This window comes from Psittacula echo, assembly GCF_963264785.1.
Source record: "Psittacula echo genome assembly, chromosome: 10".
Classification (NCBI taxonomy): domain Eukaryota; kingdom Metazoa; phylum Chordata; class Aves; order Psittaciformes; family Psittacidae; genus Psittacula; species Psittacula echo.
The window spans coordinates 1,292,608-1,318,557 of NC_137741.1; the positions used below are offsets into that span (position 1 = coordinate 1,292,608).

Sequence of the window (25,950 nt, forward strand, 5' to 3'; positions counted from 1 at the left end):
TTGACAAATTCACATCAGACTTCTTCTGAAAGTGTGAATTAATCCATTAACTAACCCTTAGGGATAAAACATCCTTGGTCACAAATGGCTGAGAATTATAAAGATCAGGTAAAACCAAGTCTTTTTGCAAAGTCATTCACTTCAGAAACACCAATGGAACTAACTGAATTGAAAGCACCATGGAAAAACCTGGTTTCTGGAGGGATGTAAAACAGGATTCCCTAAAAGATGTATTCCCTTTGATAACCGGTTTTTCCTCAGTTGATGAACAGGACAAACACAGAGACTGGTGCAAACCAGAGAAGCAGGTGACAGACATCAGCCTGATAAGCAGAGCAAAGGGGTGGGAACAAGGTGGGGATGGTTGAGGAGCTCAGACTCCAGCACAGTGAAAAGGGGGAGTGGGAGTTGCAGGTCAAGATGCTGAATGGATTTGGGACAAGTATCTATGTGTATTAGTCAAGGCATAAACTAATGGAGCCTTGCTGTAAAAGGAGATGGAAAAATCCCGAATTCTTGGAATTATTTAGATAGAAGGAAGACAGCCATGGCCCAGAAGGGCAGTTCCTTGCACAGATTAAGCTGATGCTTAGATCACAAGCAGGATGAAGAGTAAGATTTTAACCAGTCCCCACGTTCTCCACAAAGCTTTGATTCAAGTGCTCTGCTCCTGCACGTTTCCTACCAAACATCAGGCAAGCTGCTTAGTATTTACTGTGTCTGGGTTGTCTTCCTTTTACATACCTCAATTGTGGCTTATGAAAATTGCCCCCCTCAGGAGGACTGCAAGAAGGCACACAATGATATAAGACAAAAATGCTCAGAGGCTGGAGCTGAGGGGCTCTTGGGGAAGGACAACAGCAATCCACAGAGTGCATTATTCTTCTGCTACTGTTAAAATCCCTTTCTCCCCTATTTCCCTGCTATATTTTACCTTATTAAGAAGAACAGCACAGCTGCAGAGATGCCCAATGCTCGAGACAGAGCTGAATCCAAATACTCGAAACCCGCAGGCACCACTGATGGCTCTCCTGCTCCCACCATCAAATCCTCTCTTTTCAAAGGGTCCTTCCACTGTATTTTTATTTGCCAGATGGAGTGGACTTGGCCAGCTCCCCCTCACCGAATGCTGCCCTTGCCCTGCACGGATACACTGTGATTTCTCTCAAAATCCATTAACTGCTGCTAGCTCCATTAATCCACCACCTCACTCCTGAGAAAGACATTGGCAGCTGGTTTGGACAACAAAGCAAGACCTCTGAACACAACTGCAGCCTTTCATGTCCATACAGTGTTTTTTCTATGTCTATCTACAGCTTCCAAACCTTAGCACAAGACCGAAGGATGCAGTTGTTTCAAACACTGCATTAAAATACCATCCAGCTACTATAAAAGGAAAAATGAATGGTTCCAGGAGGCAGCTCAGTCAGACAAGCCAGCATGGCTCCCAAGATAAGAGGCAGCTGCCAGAGGTAAATATAAGCATTATTTATGGCTCTGGTGTCCTTGCTTGACAAGCTCTGGGATGCAGAGGGAGAGCAGAGGGGCAGTGCTCTCCACAGAGCTGCACATGCACAGGGGCTGCAATGAAGCCCACCTTCGCCAGCAGCACCACAGCAATGGGAGGTTGCAGCTATAAAGCAGTGCTGATCTTTTCCTTCAAAGCCAGGTCTCTCTGACTGCCTCCCCTTAGTTTATTATAGAATGGTTTGGGTGGAAGGGACCTTAAAGCTCATCCAGTTCCAACCCCTGCCATGGGCAGGAACATGGCCTAGTGTGAGATGTTTCAAATGAGGAGTTGCCAAGTGCTCAAACCACTTACTAAAAGCTTCAAACCCCAGGACAGTGTTCCTACTGAGCACACAATGACAGTGCAGCAAGCAAGCCTGCTGACCCAGAGGAATGTGGCATCACTGCAAATCCCACAATAGCATCCTCTCCATATGCTTATGGGGCAACAGCTTGGGAAAATGGAAGAGAAAAGGCTTGACTTGGTATAATAAAGTTCAATCTCAGCTCTGATGCCTCCAAACCACTGAAGGAGAGGATTCTATGATTCCTGCACCTCCTCTGTCCATTCAAGACTGCTAAAGGAGGGTGACAGTTGTCACAGCAGGACTGAGGTTACAGATCCCACAGGAGCCAGGCTGTGATCACAGAATGATCACACTAGCATTAGGCATTCCATGGAAAGCATTTCTACACCAAGTTGGCATCCACATATATTCCACATCTTTTGAAAGGGATCAGCAAATGCCAGCGCCTGTGCAGAGCACAGAACATGAAACACCACCTAAACCCCTACAGGCAAGTCCAACCACCTGCACTGAATATGATGTGATCTCTTTAGTATGGAGTAGATGCATGTAGAAACCTCACCTAAGCTCAAGGACCCATCCCAAACATAAGAACCCATGTTTATTTCAGAATGTTCATTTCTGATTAAAACTCCATCTCTTTGATAATAACCCAAAATTCAGAAAGAAGACAACCAAGAAGCCCAGGTCTGCAAGTGCCTCATCTACAGAGGCAACGGCTCCATCAGGAAACACACAATCTCCTCAGCAACAAACTCTCCGCCCCTGCTCAGCAATCTCATAATCATCATCACTGATGGTGGTGGCAGAAGCCCAATGCTACTTACACCCACAGAGCCCGTAATCTACTATTTCCACCCACAGTTTATACAACAGGTTTCAGAACCAAATAAAATTTCTTAGAATTCCTTCTTTTGCTGAGTTTTTGCTCTTCCTTTAATGACTGCCTTTATAGAAGTGTTCAAAGCCCTGGAAGGCACTTGGTAGATTTAAGCTGTTCTTATTGATGGGGCAAAAAAGCAAGCATGTGCCAAAATGACATTTTTACAACCCTCTTTTGAGGGCCACTGCAGCAGAGTCTTTTCCAGACGAATTCCCCTGAAACCTACAGTGTATTGACAAGCTACGCAAATACCACCAAGTATTTTAGCACCTGGAAAATAAAGTAGCTGCTACATACATCATTGCTCTATCAGGAAAGGCAGCTTAGAGGAGTCGCACTGGGACAGTCAGGTCTGAAAACCCTCCAGACCTCAATCATTCCACCCATTGGAGCCAACTGTAATGCTCTTTTGTACAACACACAAGAATAACGAGCCCATTGGTTCCCAACAGCTCCAACAGTCCAATTAGTCATGAGTGGGATGATCAGATGTCAGTGTTCTTTGTAAAGTCCCAAAATGTCACATGGATCCTACTCTTCCCTCCTGATTTAGATGATCTGAATCTAAGTCACTTTTCCTACTCCCTGAGCCAGAGGAAGACCGGAAGGCCTCTAGTTTGAGCATCTCAAATTCTGCTCTAGTACATCTAGCAGGAGCAAGCCAGGAGTGAACCTTCTACCAGAGAGAGGTGACTGTCAGATAAAATTTGGTGGTCAAGATGCAGAAGTTGTAAAGACTGAGTAAAAAGCACGGGTGGTGCCTACCATTCCTTACATTACACTTTCCTTTACACTTCATGCCTTCTTACAGAATGGTTTCATCATGGAGATTACATCAACCTTTCCCACCCGAGCCTTGTGCTCCTTTGTCTTACCCCGCACCCTGATCTTTCTCATTTCTTCTACTAGATATTGGTGACAAACCTCTGGAAGTGAATACTTGAGATTCATGAGCAGAGACATCACCAAAAACATTTTCGAAAGCACTTGAGAAATTCATGCTCAGCTGTTTTAGGTAGCAAAAAGGGCTCTTTGACGTCAACAGAAGGAGCACCTATGTAAGACGATTTCAAGCTGTTTCAATACAAAATCTGCTGGCCCAGATTAAAATATTGGAAGTAGTTTAATCCAGCCTGCCAAGCTTTGCAGCGAGGTGGTTGAAGGCACACTGCTGCCTGTTGGTTCACCATGGGAAGTAACCCCCAGCAGAAGGGTGGTTCTAGTTACATTTGATATGGGATAGTCTCACCTCTTCTAGAACTTCTTAAATCTGTGCCCAAGATGCAGGAAAAAAAGTACAAATACTGCATCCATCATGTGTCCATCATGAGGATACAGTAAGAGCATTTGTGTGCCCTTTGTTAGGGGAGATTCAAGCCTTGCACAAAGGCAACGTGTAACTGTTAAAGATGAAAGCTCAGCAGCAGTTACTGGGGCTAAACACCATCTCCAAAGGGGAGAACAGATTTTATTTTTCCCTCTGGTAAAAAGGAATCGAAATATCTACAGCTGACCCCTATGGCAACACATCATGCGCTTACTTACTTGTGACACAACAGACTGTACTCAGAGATGTTGCTCAAGATGTTGTGAGTTCTCATACAACCATATGGCAAGAAGGGGGAACGGAGGGACAGAGCATGGTGTGATGTCACACACACTGAAGGAGGCAGGGATGCTACAAGAGCACTCAGTGCAGAAACAGCCAAAACAAGTACTGCAGCAGAACAGAGCTTATATAATCTGGAGACTATAATAAGAATCATCAACCAGCCTGGTTTGTGTCAGAAGGGACCTTAAAGCTCATCCAGCTCCAACCCCTGCCACGGGCAGGGACACCTTCCACTGGAGCAGCTTGCTCCAAGCCCCTGTGTCCAACCTGGCCTTGAACACTGCCAGGGATGGGGCAGCCACAGCTTCTCTGGGCACCCTGGGCCAGCGCCTCAGCACCCTCACAGGGAAGAACTTATCTAACCTGACCTTGCCCTGTTTCAGTTTAAACCCAGCGGTGTTTCTGTTTGTCAGCTGCAGAATATAATTCAAAATTCCTGGAAACCACATATTTAAGAAAAAAACCAAACCAAACCAAAAAAAAACCAAACCCCACGTGTTTGCTGACACTGTAATCCTGAGACACACCATAACAGAGAAGTGAAACATTCTATGCAGTGCCAGCCCCACGATTAGCAGCGGCACAGACTATACTAAGTTTCAGAGGTGCTGATGGAGTTGTGGGTACTTCAAAGCATCACGCAAGGACCCAGGTTGTGAGGGCGCTGAAGGAAAGGTAATGGGAATCTCCTACAGAGGATCTCCAGCTCCTTCCTCACATCCTTCCTCACAAGATCCATGAGGAATGTTGGCATTTAGGGCCTCTCCCCAGATTTCCTGGATGTCTTCAGTCACCACTCTGCTGTGGGATGAAGCAGCACCATGATTTAAGGAACTAGGAACAATGCTCCTTGTATCATGTACGCTCAGCAGCACACAATCTGCTCTGAAGAACCCTTACACAAGTGTAAATCATTCAAACAGCTAAAGACCAGCACAAAGCCATGTGCAATCCTGCTTTCCAGGAACGGCGTAGAAGGTAAAGTCAATACTTTTGCAGATTCATATACATAAGCTTCTCCTGCAGTAGTTTTACATAAATAAAGAAAACTGGAAAGAAACTCTACCAGAGCTGAGTGTATATCTCAAGGCATTGAAAACCACCCCAAGAGCTGCCCTTTTAATAATAAGCATCACGTACAGACCTCTGCTAGTTTGTAGGGTAAGATCAGCTTCTCTCCTACTGTCACTGTCTTTCTGGTAACCAGGGCCTCAAACAGCATCTCTTCTTTCACCTAAAACAAAAACCTTGATGTTAATGATTATTCTGAGAGTATTTTTTTAAAAATCCTATTAAAAATAAAATTAAAATCTCTACATGCAAACGTTTTCATGAATTTGAAACTTCTTGATCAAATTTTATAAGTCATTTAAGCCACTTTGCCAGCCCTTGCACAGTTAATGTTGAAGGCATAAGAACAAACTAGCCATGGGGAGGAGACAACTCAGCACATAAACCCAGCAGCAGAAATCAAACACCAGGGCATTCAAGGGAACCTGATTTTCTGCATTCAGTCATCCCATTTCTAGCAATTTCCCAATGGTTTCCTTTGCTCCCAGTGCAGCTCCTCCCTCCCACACTGTTTGTTAGCAAAGTTGGTCAACTTTCTATTACTGGCAAGACAACAACATACAAATCACTCTAGAAATAAGCAAAATGGTGTCATCAGTTTGAGGTTTGGACGTTTCAATATATCCAAGTCTCCTGTGGAGGGGTTTTTGGTGGTTTTCAGGCTGGGGAGGAGTTAGGAGGAGGAAGAAACATTGAGAAAAGCACTTGATATTTGCTCTGCTATTCGCACCTGGTATTTACTTCCTTAAGACGCCAGTTCCCAGCAAGGTGACAATGACAATCTCTAATCAGCCGTAACAGAAACCAGTTTACAGAAAAGAAATCACAGTTGTGTAGACACAGACACTTTGACAAATAGGTAAATGGTGCTGACAAATCAAGCAGCACCCACCATAAATAGTTGGCAGAAAGCCCCTCTAATTCTGCTATCCCATGGAGAAACTCAGAAGCGTGCCCGCTCTACCAGCATAAATGGTGATACACTTCTACTTAAGTTAGACCTGAATACTCTGAGGTGTTGACTGCTCTTTGCTAAGTTTCAGTGTCAAAAAAGACATTAGTTTGGGTGAAATGGTTTGAGCGCAGAGTTGGTAGCTCTGGATTGATGCGGAGATGCTGCTGCTTGAGGAGCTGCACTGAAGTTGATACAAGCTGCTTATCATAACTGAAGGATTCAGTGCAGAGACCAGATCTGCTCTGATGAAGGCGAGAAGCACCAAATCCACATTTCTGAAGCCATCCGAGGCTGTATTTTTATCCCATTTATGATTTGACATGGGTGACAGGAAACTTAGTGGTTTATGCACTTTGACTTGGTTTAATCCAGTAGTTAGTACAAAGAGCAATTTGAACAAGCCAGTGGAACTTAAGAAACCCCACAAGCCATTGCAGTAATGATGCTGTTCTGTACAAAACTTACTTTCTACCAGGGACTCTCCCTGATAAACTCCAGTGCATTTTTATATAACAGACTTTTCTTGCAGCACCCACTAACAAGAACTTGCTGCTGTGGTGAGGAAAGCAGAAAACATGAAGTCACCTACCAGCAAGGTCTGTGTCATTGGAAACAGAATATCAACACCTTGTGGCTCATTTCATTAGTCCTCAGAGCCCCCTGTTCCTATGATCTGATTTTACCATTCAAAATCAAGTGAAAAGAAATAATCAGGTTCATTTGACAGGAGGTTGTAGTCAGGTGGGGTCGGTCTGTTCTGCCAAGGAACAAGGGATGGGACAAGAGGGACCGGCCTCAAGCTGCACCAGGGCAGGTTTAGATGGAGCTGAGGAACAATTCCTGCCCCAAAGGGTGCTCAGGCATTGGAACAGGCTGCCCAGGGCAGGGCTGCAGGCACCGTCCCTGCAAGTGTTCACACCCCGTGGAGACGAGGCCTCAGTGCCATGGGTTAGGGGTGGCCTTGGCAGTGCTGGGAACGGCTGGACTGGATGAGCTTAAAGGGCTTTTCCAACCTGGCTGATCCTGTTGAGTCTATGATCTGGAGATCCACAGTGAGTTTTCACATTCGGTTTCTATTCCTCTATATTCAGCAAAACGGTGCTTTTTTCATTTTGGCTCTGCAGACAGCATGTGGGCACTTCCGCAGCACCATCGGCTGCACTCCCTCAACTGACAGCTTGGAACAAAAGTGCATTTTACACCATTGCTATCCCGCTTCAGCACACTGGCGGTTTATTTATCAACAGGCAGAGGGCATCAGATGGTTACTAATCAAAACAGGCCAATGTAATATTCCTCAACAACCTAAATGCTTCCAAGTCCCAAATCTGTCAGCAAACACAGGGATTCTAAATGCTTTAAACAAGTATTTGCACTGTCCCTCACCAACCCCATCTAACATTGACTTTGGTTTCCTTCTCTCTGCTCTCTTGATGGATGTTGATGTTTTCTTGATGGAGACCTGCAGATGCGCATCCTTCATCTCCAGACCTGCTGTAAGCTGAGCTGGAGGGCTCAAATCATCTTCGCATAAAAACCCACAGTTGGCAATATGGGAATGTAATCCCCGCACCTCCCTGGCTCTCTGCAATTACCACCCAGTGGAGCTTGATCTCAACTGCTTCATCGCCTCTGAAAGCCAACACCACGGGTACAGCCAAATTATCCTAATTTTCATTAAAGGTCACAGCTGGAAGGTACCTGACTCCTGATGGCAACAAGGAGCCATAGGAGCCTTCTAAAGAGAAACTCGGTGCTTGCTGATGACTAAGGACACCTGCTGCATGGAAATACTTGTAGTTTCCCCATTGTGTACATCCTTTTCTTCCTCCTCCAGTAAGCAGGATACATTAAATAGAGACAAAAAACCTATTAGAGACATCTTTCTTTCTTTTTTTGCCCTGGGAGTTACAATTCGAAGTTATATTTCATGGCTTTTTGCTTTCTGGTGCTCAAGGGCAAGTCCTGCTGTCCTTCAAAAAAAACTACACAGCCCGTAGGAGTTTATATCTTAATTACAGGGACAAAATGCAGATTTAAGACTTCACTGCCACATGCAAGTGGAACCAATGCTGAGAGGAATGGATGACTAGAGCTCTAAAACCCAGTGAAGGATGACCAGCAACGCTGCCACAGCTATAAACATCAGTGGAGCGCAGCGGGAAGCAGCCAGGCAAGCTCCTGCAATGGCTGGGCTGGAGCCAAGGAAGGCAGAGATTGCTTCTCCAATAATGCTGGGCTATTATGTGAGAGCAGCTGAAGGAAAATGAACCATTTCCAACTTGAGAGCAAGAAAACATTGCTTTTTGACTCTCGCCCATGTTTGAGAAGGGCATTAGAGTGGTGAGTGCTCGTTCAAAAGCTGCCTCGTATGGAAAATAAATTCAGATTTCTATCAGTTCTTAAAAATGATCTGAACCTTTTCTTCAGGCTTTCTAACAAACAGCAAGTTATCTGGCTCAAGTTTTGGCTTGGAGCTCCACATCTGATGAATCATGGAATGGTTTGGGTTGGAAAGGACCTTAAGATCATCCAGTTCCAAACCCCTGCCACGGGCAGGGACACCTTCCACTGGAGCAGCTTGCTCCAAGCCCTGTTCAACCTGGCCTTGAACACTGCCAGGGATGGGGCAGCCACAGCTTCTCTGGGCACCCTGGGCCAGCGCCTCAGCACCCTCACAGGGAAGAGCTCCTGCCTTAGATCTAATCTGAACTTTTGTTGTTTAAGTTTAAACTCTGCTCATTGCAGCGGGGGGGTAGATTAGATGAACTTTGGGGGTCTCTTCCAACCCAAGCCCTTCCATGATTCTATGATCCCCAAGACTTAATTCATAACACGGGTCTAGAAGGCCGGATGCGAGCACTGGCTGCCCCATAATCCTCACCTCCCTTGTGTTCCCCAATTACTTTCCAAGATGTTTGTCACACAAGGAGCACAATGTCTGTAGGATCTCCCTGGGAAGCTGCAGACAGTCTTTCAGTTGAAAAAGAACTCGAGCATGTTGATCTCCCATGGAAGTAGATGTTATCTCCTATAGCCAACATCATCAATGCAAAAAGAGGTCTAGGAAAACTGATTTAGGATACCTGATAACTCATATCTATGTTGATTTGCATTGCGACTCCATTGAGCAAAGACAGAACTTGCCTTCCTTACTTGATGCTCCATTCAGGGAAATAATTTTCAGTATCAGTAAATGTAGACAATTAACATGTTCCTGCTCTTCTAATAGAACACAAAAATAGTCTTCCTTAAGATCAGCTGACACTAGATCACTCCTAATAAATTGCTTTTGTTATTAAACCAAAAAAGGAGCCTTGCAAGGCTTCTCCCTGCAAGCACAAAAGTTGTCCCCAGTTTTACATCACCCTCTGTGATTCCTGCAGAGGACCCGGGATCTCTGCAGCGCATGCACAGGGCTCGATGTCTGCTCAATCCATCAGGCAGCCCTGACATCACGCTGCAGCATTTCAGTAAAGTTTAAACAAAGGCCATGCAGAACCTGCCAAAAGCCTCCCAGAATCCACACGCTATGTCTGCTCTTGAACAAAAAAAAGAAGAAATGGAATCAGTGTCTCATTGTAAATGAAACCAGGATCTCAGTCTGGCCAAAGGCTTCGAATGCAGCTTGCTTTTTCAACAAATGCTGCTCTGAGTGCTTTAAGAAACCAAAACCATATTGGATGTGGTTGTTGGTATCTAAGGAAAATCAAACCCATCTCACAGATCAGCATCTCCACCCAGGTTCCTTATCACTCCTCCTGTGTATTAGCTTCATTTTATAGGGACACAAATGTCATTAGATAGAGGAAGGACGGTTGTTCAGTGTTGCTGCACGTTCTAGGCCAGGTTGGACACAGGGGCTTGGAGCAAGCTGCTCCAGTGGAAGGTGTCCCTGCCTGTGGCAGGGGTTGGAGCTGGATGAGCTTTAAGGTCCCCTCCAACCCAAACCAGTCTTTGATTCTATGAAGTATCAGATCACAGAAGAGCTGGTTTCTTCCATCGTTTTGCTAGGCTCAAGGCCGTCCTGCCAAGCAACTGGTGTCTGTATGAAAAGAAGCTAAACTATTTGTCAATGAATATTAGTTTTATTCTGAGCTGATTTTCCAGTCTCCATGAGTAATGCCAAGATCTAGAGAGGGGATTAAGAACTTTTTCAAGCCATTCCATATTTTTAGCGACAATGGCAGGAAAAGCAAAGCTGTGTATTGTTCAGTGACCACAAAACCCAAAAAGTAATAAAATAATTACCCAAATTGAGACCAAATACAAAGTGTCAAATGTTTCAACAATATTTTGTTAAGAAGAATTTACTACACTTTATTTGGAGAGTTGTTAAGTAGTGCGAGGTATGCTCTTTGCACTGATGTTTGAATCGTTTAGTCTTCCCTTTCGAATATGCATTATGAGATCTATTCAGGTCTGCAAAGAAACAGAAACCAAGCATTTCAGAAAAGGAAGTGAAGTCTCTTCTGAAAACTAGATAATTCACTTTATTTCAGCTGATCGGGGAGTGGGTCTATTGGAAAGTTTACGCTTGGAGGCAGACAATGTCTCCAATTCCATGGATGCATTACCATAGAAATGCAGCTTTAAAGACAAGCAACACCACTTACTCAACCCGGCAATGGATTTCACAAGATCCTGCCTGAGATCTGCATTGTCCTGATCCAATTCACAACTATTTTAGGCTGTATACAGTAATTTCGCTTGCAAAAGAATTACCACGGTGCACAAAAATCTATTACTTGGCTCAACTATTTCAGATTCCAGAGCTTTTTCAAAATGATGAAGTTAAATATATATATATTATTAATATTATTTGTATATATTATTTGCACACCATGCAAGTGAGCATGGTATCCACACTCTGTGCTGTACTAGACCATGGCACTAAGTCACGTTTGCATTGATACGGCTGATGCATTCTTTCACATGTACACATGCAGAAACCTAACCCGGCTCCTTACAGCATGCAGATGTTGCAGAAGAGTTTGTTTGCAAAGGGCAAAGACCCAAAGCCTGGAACACTTTCAGATCTTTAAGTCACTCTCTTATTCCAAACTACTTCAAAAAACCATTACTTCTTAAATGACTTGGCCATTTTAACAGGGTAAGATCAACAACATTCTCCTTCAAACTCATATTTTCCTTCTGTTTATTTCTGCAATCCCCAAGGCCAAGACGTAAAGAGCATCCAGCTGCTTATACCCATACTTTACAAAAGCTTTCCCGTCTCCTAAATTCAAAGCATTAACGAAGTGATACGAAAATCCACAAGAGCTAATTCCCAAGTTCTTTAGTAGTGAGACAGCATAAACGTTATTTAAGGGAAGGAAGAATATCACATGTACACAAAATGACAATTTGTCTTCTGATGCTATCATAAAATCAGCAAAAATTAACCTTCCACACCATCCAGTGAGTACAAAGGGATAAAGATAATAGTTGTTCTAACCAAGTACAAGTGTAACATTTCAGTATCCCTTGGAAGTACAAGTGGGTTAGAGCGTTTCAAGAAAAGCAAGACAGATAGGAGAGCTTCTGGCCACCCATATCCACATCAAGAGGTCTTGAACACTTAAGGCCAGCACAGAACAAGTCGGCTCATTGAAATGTAGCAATGGCACAGCTTTATAGCATGCTGGAGAGCAGAGCAGCTCTCTTAAGAACTTACATCATGCTTTTGCATGGATTTACAGAATTGGATCTGGCCCTGGTCCATATGGGCTGAGACCTACAAACCCTCCCCACATGATACTGACACAGCAGTGACTCACAGAGGACAAAGTGCTTTTGGTAAAGGGTCTTAGCAGCAGATAGCATCAACAGATGCACAAAGAATTAGATAAACACGTGGATAATAGGTCCATAAATAGGTACTAGAGGGATGAGATGCACTCTCCAGCATCTCTAATACAACCTTTGTGGATGCTGGCAGGGCAACAACAGATAGCAAAACACAGCAGGCGAACTCAGCATCTCCTACAGTCACCACCTGAACCAGAAAAGTGGGCTCACACTCAAGTTTCTTATACAAATATTGGAACAGATTTTGGAAGCACCAGGGAATTTATATGAGGGAGCTGGAGTTGAAGAAATGGCTGCAGTGAGGGGCAGGTTTGCTTTCCCCCTAGAACTGCTTAGCAATCTTTCACATTTTTTAATCACAGAAACAGTATTTTCAGTCCATTAGACCTGAAGCTGAAGAGCAGGGGAATAAACTCAACATCAAAAACCTCATTAGAAGTGGCTCTTTAGGCAGGAAGGTTATGGGAGAGAAAGGCAAGGCTCACCTCCAGCAGGTCCGACACAATAGGCAGTATTTCAGGGTTACAAATATCGATGGAGTCATCCCTGTAAGTCTTCTTTTTGTAACGGATGTTTCCCAGGTGAAGTATGGCTGACAAGAGAGAAAAGATCCTAAAGAAAACAGGGAGAATTCATTTTTACTCACTTGTTCTTTCAGGAAGCGAATGAAAAAAAACCCAAACATATCCCCCAAAATCCTGTGTCAGCTTCAGATTTGAATCGTTCCTCAGATTTTCAATTCAAAGCATTTTTTGTCCCAAATCCCCAAATGTTTCCTCAAAAATGATGCTCAAATGAAGCATCCAGTTTGCCTCATGTAAAATATATTTTCACTTAATCAAGTGCCTTCCATTGCCATGGCTTTCCTGAAAATTACTGAACACATCACAGAATCCCAGACTGGTTTGGGTTGGAAAGGACCTTAAGAACATCCAGTTCCAGGCCCCTGCCACAGGGACACCTTCCACTAGAGCAGCTTGCTCCAAGCCCCTGTGTCCAACCTGGCCTTGAACACTGCCAGGGATGGGGCAGCCACAGCTTCTCTGGGCACCCTGGGCCAGCGCCTCAGCACCCTCACAGGGAAGAGCTTCTGCCTTAGATCCAACTTGAACTTCCCCTTGTTTCAGTTTGAACCCGTTACCCCTTGTCCTGTCACTACAGTCCCTGATGAAGAGCCCCTCTCCAGCATCCTTGTAGCCCCCTTCAGACACTGGAAGGCTATAAAATAGCACCCCATATTATAAGGAAAAAAATAAATCCTCCAATGATCTAGGATATCCAGATTAAATATCTACCATGCAATTGCCTGAATTAAGGGGGAGATTGGACTCAGACACCCAAGTCCTTAGTCCCGGGCACGTGTATTTAATATCTTCTCAGATCTAGTGCCAGGTAGGAAGCCTATGCAAAAAAAACCCATTTGTGCTTTTTAGTGCTTATAACATATAAGCACACTGAGACAGAGAAAAGCTGTTACACTTCAAGTAAATCTATCCAGCTAATTTTTCTTTCTTTTTTTTTTTTTCCTGGGGGCGGTGAGTGGAAATTTGGGCATTTTAAAGTTAGATCCTCACTCCTCAAAAGAAAAATAGCTCTTTGAGGCGATCAAGTCATGGCTGACTTCAGCTATAAACCCTGTTTGTCCCTATTTCTACATTCGCTGGGGAACTAAAAATGAATGAAACCAATTTGATTCCTAGCCATGCCACCAGCTTGTCTGGACAAGACACCTTCGCCTCTCCAAGCCAGTCCTTCCTAATCTCCAAAATAGGGATACTGATTCCTTATCATGAATTTCAAGGATGCTATTATAAATGTTTCACTTCTGTAACTGCTTCCGCAAAGGTGAACCCCAATTTTTTGACATAATAATTTATAAAGTGTGGTAATACTTAAAATGTCCTTCCTTTCTTTACTCAGCTGAAGGTTGTTACTTATTCGTGTTACAGTCATACAACACCAAGCGGATCAAATCTGTTCGTATAGCAAAGAATCCTCTGTATTTTCTGACAAGCAAACTCCACTCAGAGAAATACAAGAACTTGTGTGCCAAGAAAAGTTATTGCACAATAAATCAAAAGTGTGAATTTACTGTGACATCCAACTCTGCTCAGTCCTCACAATTACTGATTGCTTCACTCTGCCAGCTAAACCCGTTATTGCTCCCTAAGCAGGCTTTAGAAAACCCTTGTCGTTAAAACCTCATTCTGGAAAGATAAGGAGGCATGCTGACATGGAACAGATTGATATTAGAAGTGGGTGTACCCATGTGAGTGGAATGGATAGAGAAAAAGCAGTCTTAATTTCATAATTGATTTGTTCCAAGGATGAGCTTATGGAAAAGATTCATACAAAGACAAGCTGAGAAAATTTGGGCTGTTCAGCCTGGAGAAGAGAAGCTGTGTGGAGACTTCACAGCACCTTCCAGTGTCTGAAGGGGGCTACAAGGATGCTGGAGAGGGACTCTTCATCAGGGACTGTAGTGATAGGACAAGGGGTGATGGGTTCAAACTGAAACAGGGGAAGTTTAGATTGGATATAAGGAAGAAATTCTTTACTGTGAGGGTGCTGAGGCGCTGGCCCAGGGTGCCCAGAGAAGCTGTGGCTGCCCCATCCCTGGCAGTGTTCAAGGCCAGGTTGGACACAGGGGCTTGGAGCAAGCTGCTCCAGTGGAAGGTGTCCCTGCCCGTAGCAGGGGTTGGAGCTGGATGAGCTTTGAGGTCTCTTCCAATCCAAACCAGTTTGTGAGTCTATGATTCTCATCTGGGTGAAAATTTCTTGGTGGAGCAGAAGGCAGAACAAGCTCTCACAGTTAACTGCTTCTAACTGCTGGCTCAGGTACATGGTGAAAAGCAAGAAAAATGGTGCTTAAAAGCATAGCAGGTAATCCACCCAGTCCAGAAGAAAACTCAAAAAAAATAACAATTATATATTAGAACCTTAAATATCATTTACCCAGGGCGATGAACAGGGTTTCAAGTGCCATTAATACAAAGCAGCAATTCTCTCTTCCCACATAAACCTCCAGGATTTCAGTCAAAAAGGAACCATGATCATTAAATTCTTGTTTGAATATTTTACCTTAAAAAGCACAAGATTTCTCACCGTGTTCCAGCTACCGATGTGATTTTCAGCAATACTTGGGATGTCAAAATCATACTCACTTTGAGGTTAATTCTTCTGCTAAATTCATTCAAACCTACTCAAGACTTTCAAGCCAACGATCAACATGAGAGGAATTAATTTATGGTTTTGGTTGAAGACAACCCTCATACAAAGCACGTAATTCCTTGCAGCCAGTGGAAGGTGCTATTGCAACCTAACCAGTTTTTCAACTAGCACTTCCAGTGAGTTAGTGAATGAAGGCCAGCTGGAAATAAGTCTACAGAATCAGGAATTATATGCAAAGGATTAATTATGACTAATAATCAGGATTTCTGGTTAAACCAGGATCTGGATTCATGACATGCAGAGTAAGCCATGACAATTCATGCTGCCAACTTCTTGCCAGTGCTCCATTTGCATAAAGAGAACTGTTAACTATGGTAACAACGGACAGTTCGCTGTAGGAATGGTCAAGTGGTTCAAATGGTTTGGATTGGAAGAGACCTCAAAGCTCAGCGAGTTCCAACCCCTGCCACAGGCAGGGACATCTTCCACTGGAGCAGCTTGCTCCAAGCCCCTGTGTCCAACCTGGCCTTGAACACTGCCAGGGATGGGGCAGCCACAGCTTCTCTGGGCATCCTGGGCCAGCGTCTCACCAATTATTCCTTCTCACCAGTCTGATATGTTACATAGAGCACCACAGTTATGTTAGCTCAAGTCAGGTGAATTATGTCGCTGATTATGGAGGGTGGTGAGACCCTGGCATAGGTTGCCCAAAGAAGTGGTGAGTGCCCCATTCCTGGCAGTGTTCAAGGCCAGGTTGGACAGAGCCTTGGGTGACAGGGTCTAGTGTGAGGTGTCCCTGCCCATGGCAGGGGCGTTGGAACTTGATGATCTTAAGGACCTTTCCAATATAAACCATTCTGTTTATGATTAATTCTATGATTAATATAATCAAGCTATTAATATGGAAACTAAACTCACTGTCTGCGAGTCTTGGGAAGAAACCCCACCATCTCCATGGCTAGCTGTAAGCGCTCAAAGTCATGCTTCAAGTCCTCCCCTTCCACAGAAAAGCAGTCCTGTTGGGTACAAACAGCACGAGTAAGCATTGAGAGTCATGAAGATGAGAACAGGTCCAGATGGCCAAGTCAACACTTCATAAATATCATTTAGTGATCTCCATGTGTTTTATCAGCAACTAGAACATTTCCAAGCTGGCACTGGGAAACGAGATATCCAGAAGATCCCACTGACAGTATGGGGAGTAACTGTGGCTCATTACACCCGACACCCAGCCCAGGGGGACTCATAGATACAGCAAGAAACACACATGCAACATCCCAAAGGACCAGGATTATCTGCAGTGGGAAGGCAGATTTTTCTGTCTTACATAGCAGAAAGAGAATGTACAAGTTGGATTTTTGAAAATAGTCTTTTTTAAAGTTTGATCTTTAATTTTTATTTTTTTTCAAATTTAAATGAAGCTTTTGAGAAGGATTTGCTTCTACAAGGACTCTAGGGAAAGTAGTCAGTGCCATTTGCACTGACCAGAGTGCAAATTTCAATACAATATTATTCATCATCTACGCAAATGGTTTTCTCTGTACTGCATTTTCATCCAGCACAGTGAGACAGTCTTTCAAAGGACACTACATCTCCTCCATAAATCATAGACTGGTTTGGGTTGGAAAGGACCTTAAAGACCATCCAGTTCCAACCGTCTGCTGTGGTTTGGTTTCAATAGCCTGACCTCAGAGAGCACTATGTTGATACAACTTCTCCAAAATTCAGTTTTAATAGTGACTCCACATAATTTCATGTGAATTAATATCAGTGAATTAAGTCCTGCAAAGGAAAGTTTTATATATGCTTTTTAAGAACTTTATTCTAAGTACCATGAAGTTTTCTTAAAATATAAGCACTGAGAGAATTTGAAACCCACATTTTCTATTTCCATGTCTATATACGTTTGTGTGTGTGAACAGTTGGGGTTTTCAGGTAATCCTAACCTGACAGCAGTCACTGATACGTTCATGAAAATCCAGTGACATTCTGGACCCAATAAATATTGTCCTGCACCAATATTTAGGGAACATAAAAGCTCCTTAAATGAATACATAAACCCTTAATGCCAGGTTCCTTTTGCTTTGGCTCACCATGGGATGATTCCAATTATTCCCTCTCACTTTGTAGCTCATCTTTAATACTTTCTCCCATTGGTGCCTATAAAAATTCCCAGTCTCTGAATCAAAATGAGTTTATTGGGCATCATATGATACAGCGCTATTTTAAACCTCCAAATATTTTACTAACACTTAGACAGAGACTTTCGACAGGTTAATTCAGGCAGGTTAATTAAAACCTATAGCTGCAGTTGCAGTGACGATTGATTGAGCAGCTGTATCCACGTATTTTCTTCTGGTCATTTCCCTGTAAATCAAATTTACCCCCTGAGCAAGTGTGCATAAACTTTAGCCCAAAACTTTTGCCCAGATAATTCTGGAAGTGAGCACTAACCAGGGTTATGTGAATACTACAGTGAACGCCACTGATGGCTTGGCTTCACGAGCAAAGATTTGGGAAGGGCTTTACCCACACTTACTAGAAGCACGATGACTACAGCAAGTGGAATAGGCAAATCTGGTTGGAAAAAAGGCCGCACAGGCAATCAGGAAGATTCCAAGTGAACGCCATTAAACAGGCACCAAGTAGTCACAAGGTGACAACTGTTACTTGACGAGACACTTGTACTCACAGTACATAGAATAAATCATATATACAGAATATATAAAGTTCTTTTATAGTAGCAGCTTTGTGCCTTCCACAATGAAAGCCTCACAACTCTATCACTGATAGAGTTCTTCATTCCACTCCGTAGCATCATTACAGCAGTAGATGATTAAAGGGAGAAATTCTTATTTAAGATACATGTTTCAATATAGGCGAGTCCTCACAACTGCCCTGTCCCCTCAACTGAAAGCTAGAGAGGGTCAACTGGTCAAGAAAACATTTCTTTATCAACAACAACTTAATACTGCACAGACAAAGTGAATTTAGAGATGTTGCACAGTAAAAAAGCATGCGCAGCATCAATGAACATCAGGTCTTAAATGTAACAAGAAAATAACACGCCTGCGTGTGACAGTTTCACCTTTTATTAATAAACGATTAAAAATTACCCTTTTTAGGAGATGTATAAGGTGTTTGTCTGTACACGTTATCCAAAGGAATGCAGCAAAGATGTCTACACTATGTAACAGTAAGATCAGCAAGCATAAGCAATGCAGTTATTTACACCATAAAGTATCAGGGTAAGAAGTTGCCCCTCCTAAACTCAACCTTGGCCAACCAGCCAAACTTAAGTCATAAGTCAACAGCAAAACCCCACAGACAACTCAGAAGTAGCATGATCTATGCTAAAGGCAATTTAATTAATACATAACAATTGCCAAACTCATTAATCTGCATGGAAAGGCCTTTTGCAATTTATCTGCTAAGAAGTGGATGCTTTCTGTAGTGTTTCAGCCCTGTACTGGTTCCTAATGGATGATCAGTGGATGCTCACTATAAAAAAAAAGGAGTTTCTTTGATAGTAGGGCAGACAACATGACAAATCCATGCCCACAGACCAAACTCGTCATTCATATTCTTCTGGGGTAATTACTTTCCCAGAAGAAGCAAGTCCCTTGCTTACTATCATCACATTGCAGCAATCCATGGATTTCTAGGGGAACTTCAAAGAGGATATTATAAATAGGTTCTTTCCAAAGCAGATTTCTGCAGGGGGTTGAGTCCATGGTTATGGGGAGAGGTCCATGATATGCTTAAGAGCAAATCAACTGAAGCCAAGATGTGATTTACCATGAATATTACCAAAAATGATCCCAAGAAGAATAAAATATAAGCAAATTGCAATGGCACGCAGTTTTGCTGTGCAAAATAAAGACTATATCATGGTAAAGCCTGAGCTAGCAGGGCATGATCGGCCCCTGCAGCAAAAAGTATCAAATTTGGGATTGGTTTCATATTGGAATTTCACCAGTGAGTTGTCCCAACCCATTCCTTAAGAGATTCAGGTCTTTGCAACTTCGCAAAGTGCATTGAGATACATGGAGAAACATCTGCTCTTCATCGCCCACTCTCGTAGGACCTCTCAGGATGCTGATGTATTAATGATGCCAACATTTTTAAACCCTGAGGGGTTAAACTCCTTTTCTCTCCCCCTCCCCCTAAGGATTTTGCAGGGAAGTCATGATGTTAAGATGGAAACCCAGTTCCCTTCACACTTTACCTCTTACTGTTCCAGATGCATCAGCTAGAGTTCAGAACCATGAAGCACATGGCAAAATTAGCAGGAACAACATGCAGCTGATGTGAAACATGCTTCCCCATGCCAGACGAAACCAACAGAGACCATCACGGGACACACAGACACCCAGAGCACATCGCCAACTGAAGCCACTGCCTCCAGCTCGCTTACACAGGAGGAATGGGGAGAAGCTTCACCATTCCCTTTTTTGGGTTGATCCATTTGGAAAGGATGATCATGTCACCGGAACTATTTTAGGAGGAGGGCTGGGGTTTGCATTCTGAATAATACCAAGATCTGATTTTTCTCCCAGATGGCTGAGGGAGATGTTTTGGGGTTTGCTTTTTTTCTCTCCCCTGGAAGCTGGAGAGCAGATACACTGCTACAACCACCACGAACTGATGGGTCTCAAGAGATTGAATTGCTATTTTATCAGAAAGGAATTTCAATTTTCACATTGCTGCCATATCACAATTTCTATAAATCATCACGTATTATATCAAGAAGGAAGGGAAAAAAACCCATAGTTTGCTAAAACTGGATTATTATATCCAACTGTTGAAGCTTTCCAGATGGAAGGAACCGAAAAAGGGCAAGGGAAGCACACCTATATTGTCATGAGCAGCACCACTGCAGGGCAGAGGAAGGGAGGGGGTAGTTAATAGGTCAAATGTAATTTGACTTTGTTTTCTGCTCAGGTCTCGGTGCACCTAACAAAATCAAGTGAGGAGCAGCAGCCCTGCACCAGCAACACAGAAGACACGGGTACTTGTACTGACCGGCTCAGAGTCATAGCAATAATCATCCCAGCTCTGTCTGAGGGGTTTCTTTGTCATCTGAAAGCAAGGCAGACCGGGTTAAGTAGTGTTCAGACCAAACAGAACTCCCACCAACCTGCTCTTTAACCAGGGCAGCAACGTCAACCTTCCAAGTAAAATAATTGTTGTTATTCCGGATAGTCACTCCTTACTTTTGTTTTGTTTTTACGCTAAGATTTATAATGCTTCTGTATTCATGGTGCTCTGATTCCTGCTTCCTGTGTTTTCAAGACATATGCTTTATGGATTTTAAGATCTTTTTCTCCACGGTTGGAGAACCCTTTAGTTTACCCAGAGCTGAAGAGCTATTGATGTAAAAAACCCCACTGAAGACAAGAATTCTTTGGTTTCTACTCTCAACCTCTGCTCTAGACACATGTGAGTGCTGCAAAAGTGCAACCCTCCAACCAATTAGAAAGCAACACTTGAAAGCTTTATAGGAATCGGTATCTTTATTTCCATTCAGACAGAGATGGAGTTGAGAGAAGTCAAAGCATGTGTCAGGACCAGTCCTAGGAGGGAGAGCCACATTGCACCAGAGCTCCTGATGAGCTTAAACTAAGGGTCTAATCTTGCAAATCACTGATTTCAATATGGTTAAATGTGAATAAGTCACAGAGAACAGTCAGTAAGTTACAGGGTAGGCAACAGAAGGTTTAATTGCCATTGATACGAAATCCAAACTCAGGGGATTAAAGTTGGGGTTTTTTTCCAAACCTGATCCCTGCATTTACAGAGCAACAAAAAAACCATCCCATTTTGGTGAAATACCTGAATAGATTATTTCTCATCTGCAATGTAAAACACACGTTTGTTTTGTGTAACATGGCATGAGCTGAGGAAGCAGGGAGAAGTAAAATAACGCGTGACCCAAGGACCAGGTCAGTGCTTGACTTGAGGGGCCTGGGTCCATATTTTCTAGCTTTTCCATTTTACTATTTAATTTGTAGTTACACACAGGTCCATTTCTGAGCTCATTCTTGGCCTTTCTAAAGGAAAAGGGATTTCTCAAGCACACATTTAAGAAGCTACTGCAAATGCTCAAGGGTTATCTTACAATTTTCCCCCTTTTATGCTTCCAAATTTTCTTTTCCCATTCCTCCACTACCTCTTTTTCCTTCTTTTTCCTTGTTTTCCTTTCTCCCCTTTGCCTGTAGGGCACAGGAAAGCTGTCACTGCAGTTTTAATAGGAAACAATGCCCTGAACACATCTAAGGGTGACATTTCCCATGGTTGTCAGTGTTAAAGGGTCTCTTTAACACTAATCATTTAAAATATTAAGATCATTGTAATAAAATCCCTAAAAATTCAGGCTCTCACTACTGTCCAAACACTATTCAGGCAAGTTCAGAGTCTGCTTCCCTGATGCACAGGATGGAACTCTGCATCATTCTCCGGCCTACTCGCCCACAGCATCCTAATTTAGATTAAAATACATGTTTCAGCCTAAATGATCTCACTTTTACTGGTTCTACACTCTACATGGATTTATAATTTGACTTGAATTATGAACACCCTTAAAGTGGTATTAAAACCCCAGAAGGACTCTAATTAAAAGTAATGTTTTCAACAACAGAAAACTATTGGATTGCCCAACAAAACCTGTGAATCCAAAACATTGGATCCAAACGATCTTGGCTCCTTCCCACTGCAAAACAGCAGCACAGATGGTCGAGCAGATCCCACCACATTCTCCAGCTAACGCCTGAGGCACAATGAGGGCAAGCAAAAAGCCTTCAGCTCTGAGTATGTTACCCATATGTGCAGATTTCCTGATGCTGCTAAGAGTGGGTGGGAGTTGCTAATATCACAATACATTTTGGCTTTGATAACCTGCTTTAAAAGATCTTTATAAAGCCCTGGGTAATTGAGGTATATTCCAGCGCTACATCCTATTTCTAGGAAGACTAAAGGCTATTGCGGTTGAGTTGCACATACAAGTTTCTCCCCAGTTTATGGGTTAAATCATATTCCAGCTCCAAGAAAATGGCAATTAGTTAAAAATCCAGTTATAACGCAACTACTCTTCCACTTATTCCTACTCTTTTTTTTAAGCTAAAAGCAGTAAAATCCTTATTCACCAGCATCAGTGGACAAGCACATCTTAAATACCTGCAGTAAATCACATTTTCCAAACTACGAGCTTATTGTGCCGTTGGTAACTCCTCACTCATTTTTAATTCCCACATTTTCAGTGGTTGCTGTGGTTTCCTTGAGATTAAGCTTCTATTGTTAAATTAAAAGGATTATACTCACTGCCAGGCATGGAGCTACACGATTAGGACTACCTCACACAAGGTGTTATACCCTGAAGAGCTGCTAGAATCATCACACATCTTCCCCTTTTCCCCTACTCAGCAGACAGATGTTAATGCCCAGATGACATTCACACACATAACAGGTAAATCATTACCATTTCTGCCTTTGACAATTAAACCCACACTATATTTCATGCTTCCCAGCTGGGGGACAGAAATGGAAAATACCCATGTTGATATTTTTATGTCATATTATCAGCTGTTCAGATTGCCAAAGCAGAATTATTTCCAATGAGAAAGGCTGCCTGTCAAGCATTAAGACAACCCATTTGTTAGTTGTCTACTACTCCACACATTTTCTTTATTAGCATTAAATATCAGCAGTAGAAAAGGCAAGACCATGTAATGGATTCCTGTATAGTATTCCCACCTGGGAATACTGGTTAATACCTGGTTGAGGTAATGATATTCCTCAGGTTGCTTCAGATGGAATGCTGATCTCTCTTCCTCGCTTGCTCCTGCCAGGAGGTAATAGAATACATGGTAGTTCCTGGTGACAAATAAAAGAAAGAAAGATGTTAGACTTCAGACTAAACAGCAGTGTTCAGCAGAGAAGCGCATGTGAACCTCAGAACCGGATTTTCCAGCTTCCAAACTCAGACGTGAACACTGGAAATGGAGTCACTTTTACATCACTTTGCCATGATGTAAAAGATGAAATGAAGTAATGGAGAATAAGAACCCTCTTTTCCATCCAAGGACATCCACTGGCCTAGAATGTGCTAAAAGAATTCCTAACTGACATCATCACTTTTTCCTTCAGAAACATGTGCAGTGCCTACATACTGATTAGAATCAAACCAACCTACTTCCTTGCAATGCAGAAATGACGATGATTATTTTTAATACCTTATTATCATCTAAAAAGCAACGATTTTGCAGTTGCAGTTCCGTAAGACAGTGGAAAAAGCCTTGATTTTCATGACTACTCAAATATTCAAAATACTTGAATATTACTAATACTAAACCCACCCCAGTGACACTTGTGTTTCGCTTCGAGACAGCTCTAGCACAGCTTAACACTAAAAGCGTAGCAGCAGTTCTAAACTTAAATCTTTGCTTGTATGCTGGATCTTTTCCAAGGGGAACCAAGTTTAATCATCTTGCAACACCCAAGAGTACATTTGTCGAGGCTGAATGTGCTATTTAACGCTGGGATAGGCCCATGAGCATTCAAGAAAACTTCTCATACGTCTGTCTCAGAAGGGAAACAAAGAAGTGCCAAAGGTTCAAAGACAATCAGAAGCAGCAAATTTATTTAAAATGAGAGTAATAAGTGCTGAGAGAGAAGTATGTAACAACTCAGATGTCGCAATTAGGAAAGAACAACGTGCTTACATTTGTGTCTATATAGTTTTCGCTTTCTCTAGAGGCCCTTCTGATGGCTTCAATGTGTCAAGAACTGTAAAACAGAACTGAAATACCATCTCCCCCCCCCCAGTTCTATATTAAATAGCTTACAAGTTGCACAAGGAAACAAATGGTATGTAGTATTCCGTACGACATGACTCATGACGAGAATGGAAAATATAAGTCAAGGCCCATCAATAAAATAATGGAGTTTGTTTTCCCTGGTTAGCACATTCCTCCTGAAACACCAAAATATAAAATGCATCATTTATCTTGGAAGCACAGGGTTAGGACCATGAAATTCCTGACCCCCTCAGGCCAGCTTCCCTTAAAACAAGGGTTTAAGCTCTCAGTGCCACGCTACCGGCACATAGAGAACTCAAAACCAGCCCTGTAAGCAAAATCCAGGCACCTACCGTTCATTGTGTTCCTGATAGACTAGTCTTGATTTCTCCAGGAGGTACTTCTCCACATAGGCTCTGGAAGGCCAAAATAAAAGCATTATTCATTGACCCAATATTTAACTGAAATGAACGCAGCTTTACCGGGACTTTTCAGGCTTGGTACGCACAGAAATCAAAAGTTTTAGCCTTGTTTCACTTAGTTATATAAATCTCTTCCTAGGCAGAACAAGCCCAATATTATGTTTGGCTTTTGAGGTTTTTTTGGTTTGATACAAAGCCAACACTAACTTGGATATGAAAAACATGCTCTCAGATGCATTAGCCTATGGGCAGGGAGCACAGGGGGAAAGGCTGACAGCAACCAAGACTCCTGGCTACCTATTTAATCCAAAGCTAGCAAAACAGAACTGCCTGCAGATCAAGCATCTGCACACAGGAAACAGACCTGGGTGCAAAGGGTTGCAGGATCACAATTCGCTGCAGAATGGCCCCCCAAGTCATCCTTCCCTCTTCCAGAAGAGGCACTTCCCAACAAAAACCCAGGCTGTAAACTTGCGGCCGCAGTTAAAAAACAAACAATTGCAAAAGCCCCGGATTGGAGTTTACATTTTCTCCTAAGAGCCTCCACAACAAACATCCTTCATTTATATATTAGATACTTATTTTCAAGCTTGTAGAGCTAAAACAAGCTTCAACAGGTTTTTTCTTCCAAACAATACTAACCAGTAATGATAGGGATTTAGAAACCAGAGTTTTGATGACGTAGCTGTGCTTTTCCAGCTCCAGATGCTCAGTGACGTGGCCATAACATTAGCAGCCACGTATGAATCAAGAAACACACTGAACATTGGGCATGGTAGGACAGGGAAGTGTCTCTACGCTTGTGTCTCCACCAGCCTCCAGACTTGTTTATTACTTACATCCCAGTAATTGTCTCTTTCCACCGAAGAGTACAATAAAATAAACTCTGTGCTGCTGCAGATTAGTGACAACTTTTACAGCAGCTCATAGGAAAGGCTACTAGGAGAGGTAGGAGAGTTGGATCAGAGGGCTCTGCTCTGGAGCCAGGCTGAGAGAGCTGGGCTGGGGCAGCCTGGACAAGAGAAGGCTCCTGAAGGGGAGACCTGAGAGCAGCTCCAGTGCCTAAAGGGGCTGCAGGAAACCTGGAGAGGGGCTTTGGACAAGGGCCTGTAGGGACAGGCCAAGGGGAATGGCTTTAACCTGCCAGAACAGGGGAGACTGAGATGAGCTCTTAGGCAGAAGCTCTTCCCTGTGAGGGTGCTGAGGCGCTGGCCCAGGGTGCCCAGAGAAGCTGTGGCTGCCCCATCCCTGGCAGTGTTCAAGGCCAGGTTGGACACAGGGGCTTGGAGCAAGCTGCTCCAGTGGAAGGGGTCCCTGCCCGTGGCAGGCGGTTGGAGCTGGATGAGCTTTAAGGTCCCTTCCAAGGTGGGCCCAAACCAGTCTGTGGTTCTATGAAATGGCATATCCAACCCC

At 43.1% G+C, this 25,950-nt stretch overlaps 1 protein-coding gene across 1 annotated transcript in view; it reads right to left on the reverse strand.

Moving 5' to 3' along the window:
• The window catches only part of MYO9A (myosin IXA), a gene marked incomplete at both ends in the record, with an annotated part of 156,205 nt that overhangs the window by 95,982 nt on the left and 34,273 nt on the right, over positions 1 to 25,950 (reverse strand). The window contains 6 exons of the mRNA XM_080626175.1: positions 5,457 to 5,546; positions 12,635 to 12,761; positions 16,239 to 16,336; positions 20,346 to 20,402; positions 23,093 to 23,192; positions 24,469 to 24,531. Of these exons, the coding sequence (XP_080482301.1) occupies positions 5,457 to 5,546; positions 12,635 to 12,761; positions 16,239 to 16,336; positions 20,346 to 20,402; positions 23,093 to 23,192; positions 24,469 to 24,531 (535 nt within the window). The remainder of the gene's footprint in view (positions 1 to 5,456; positions 5,547 to 12,634; positions 12,762 to 16,238; positions 16,337 to 20,345; positions 20,403 to 23,092; positions 23,193 to 24,468; positions 24,532 to 25,950) is intronic.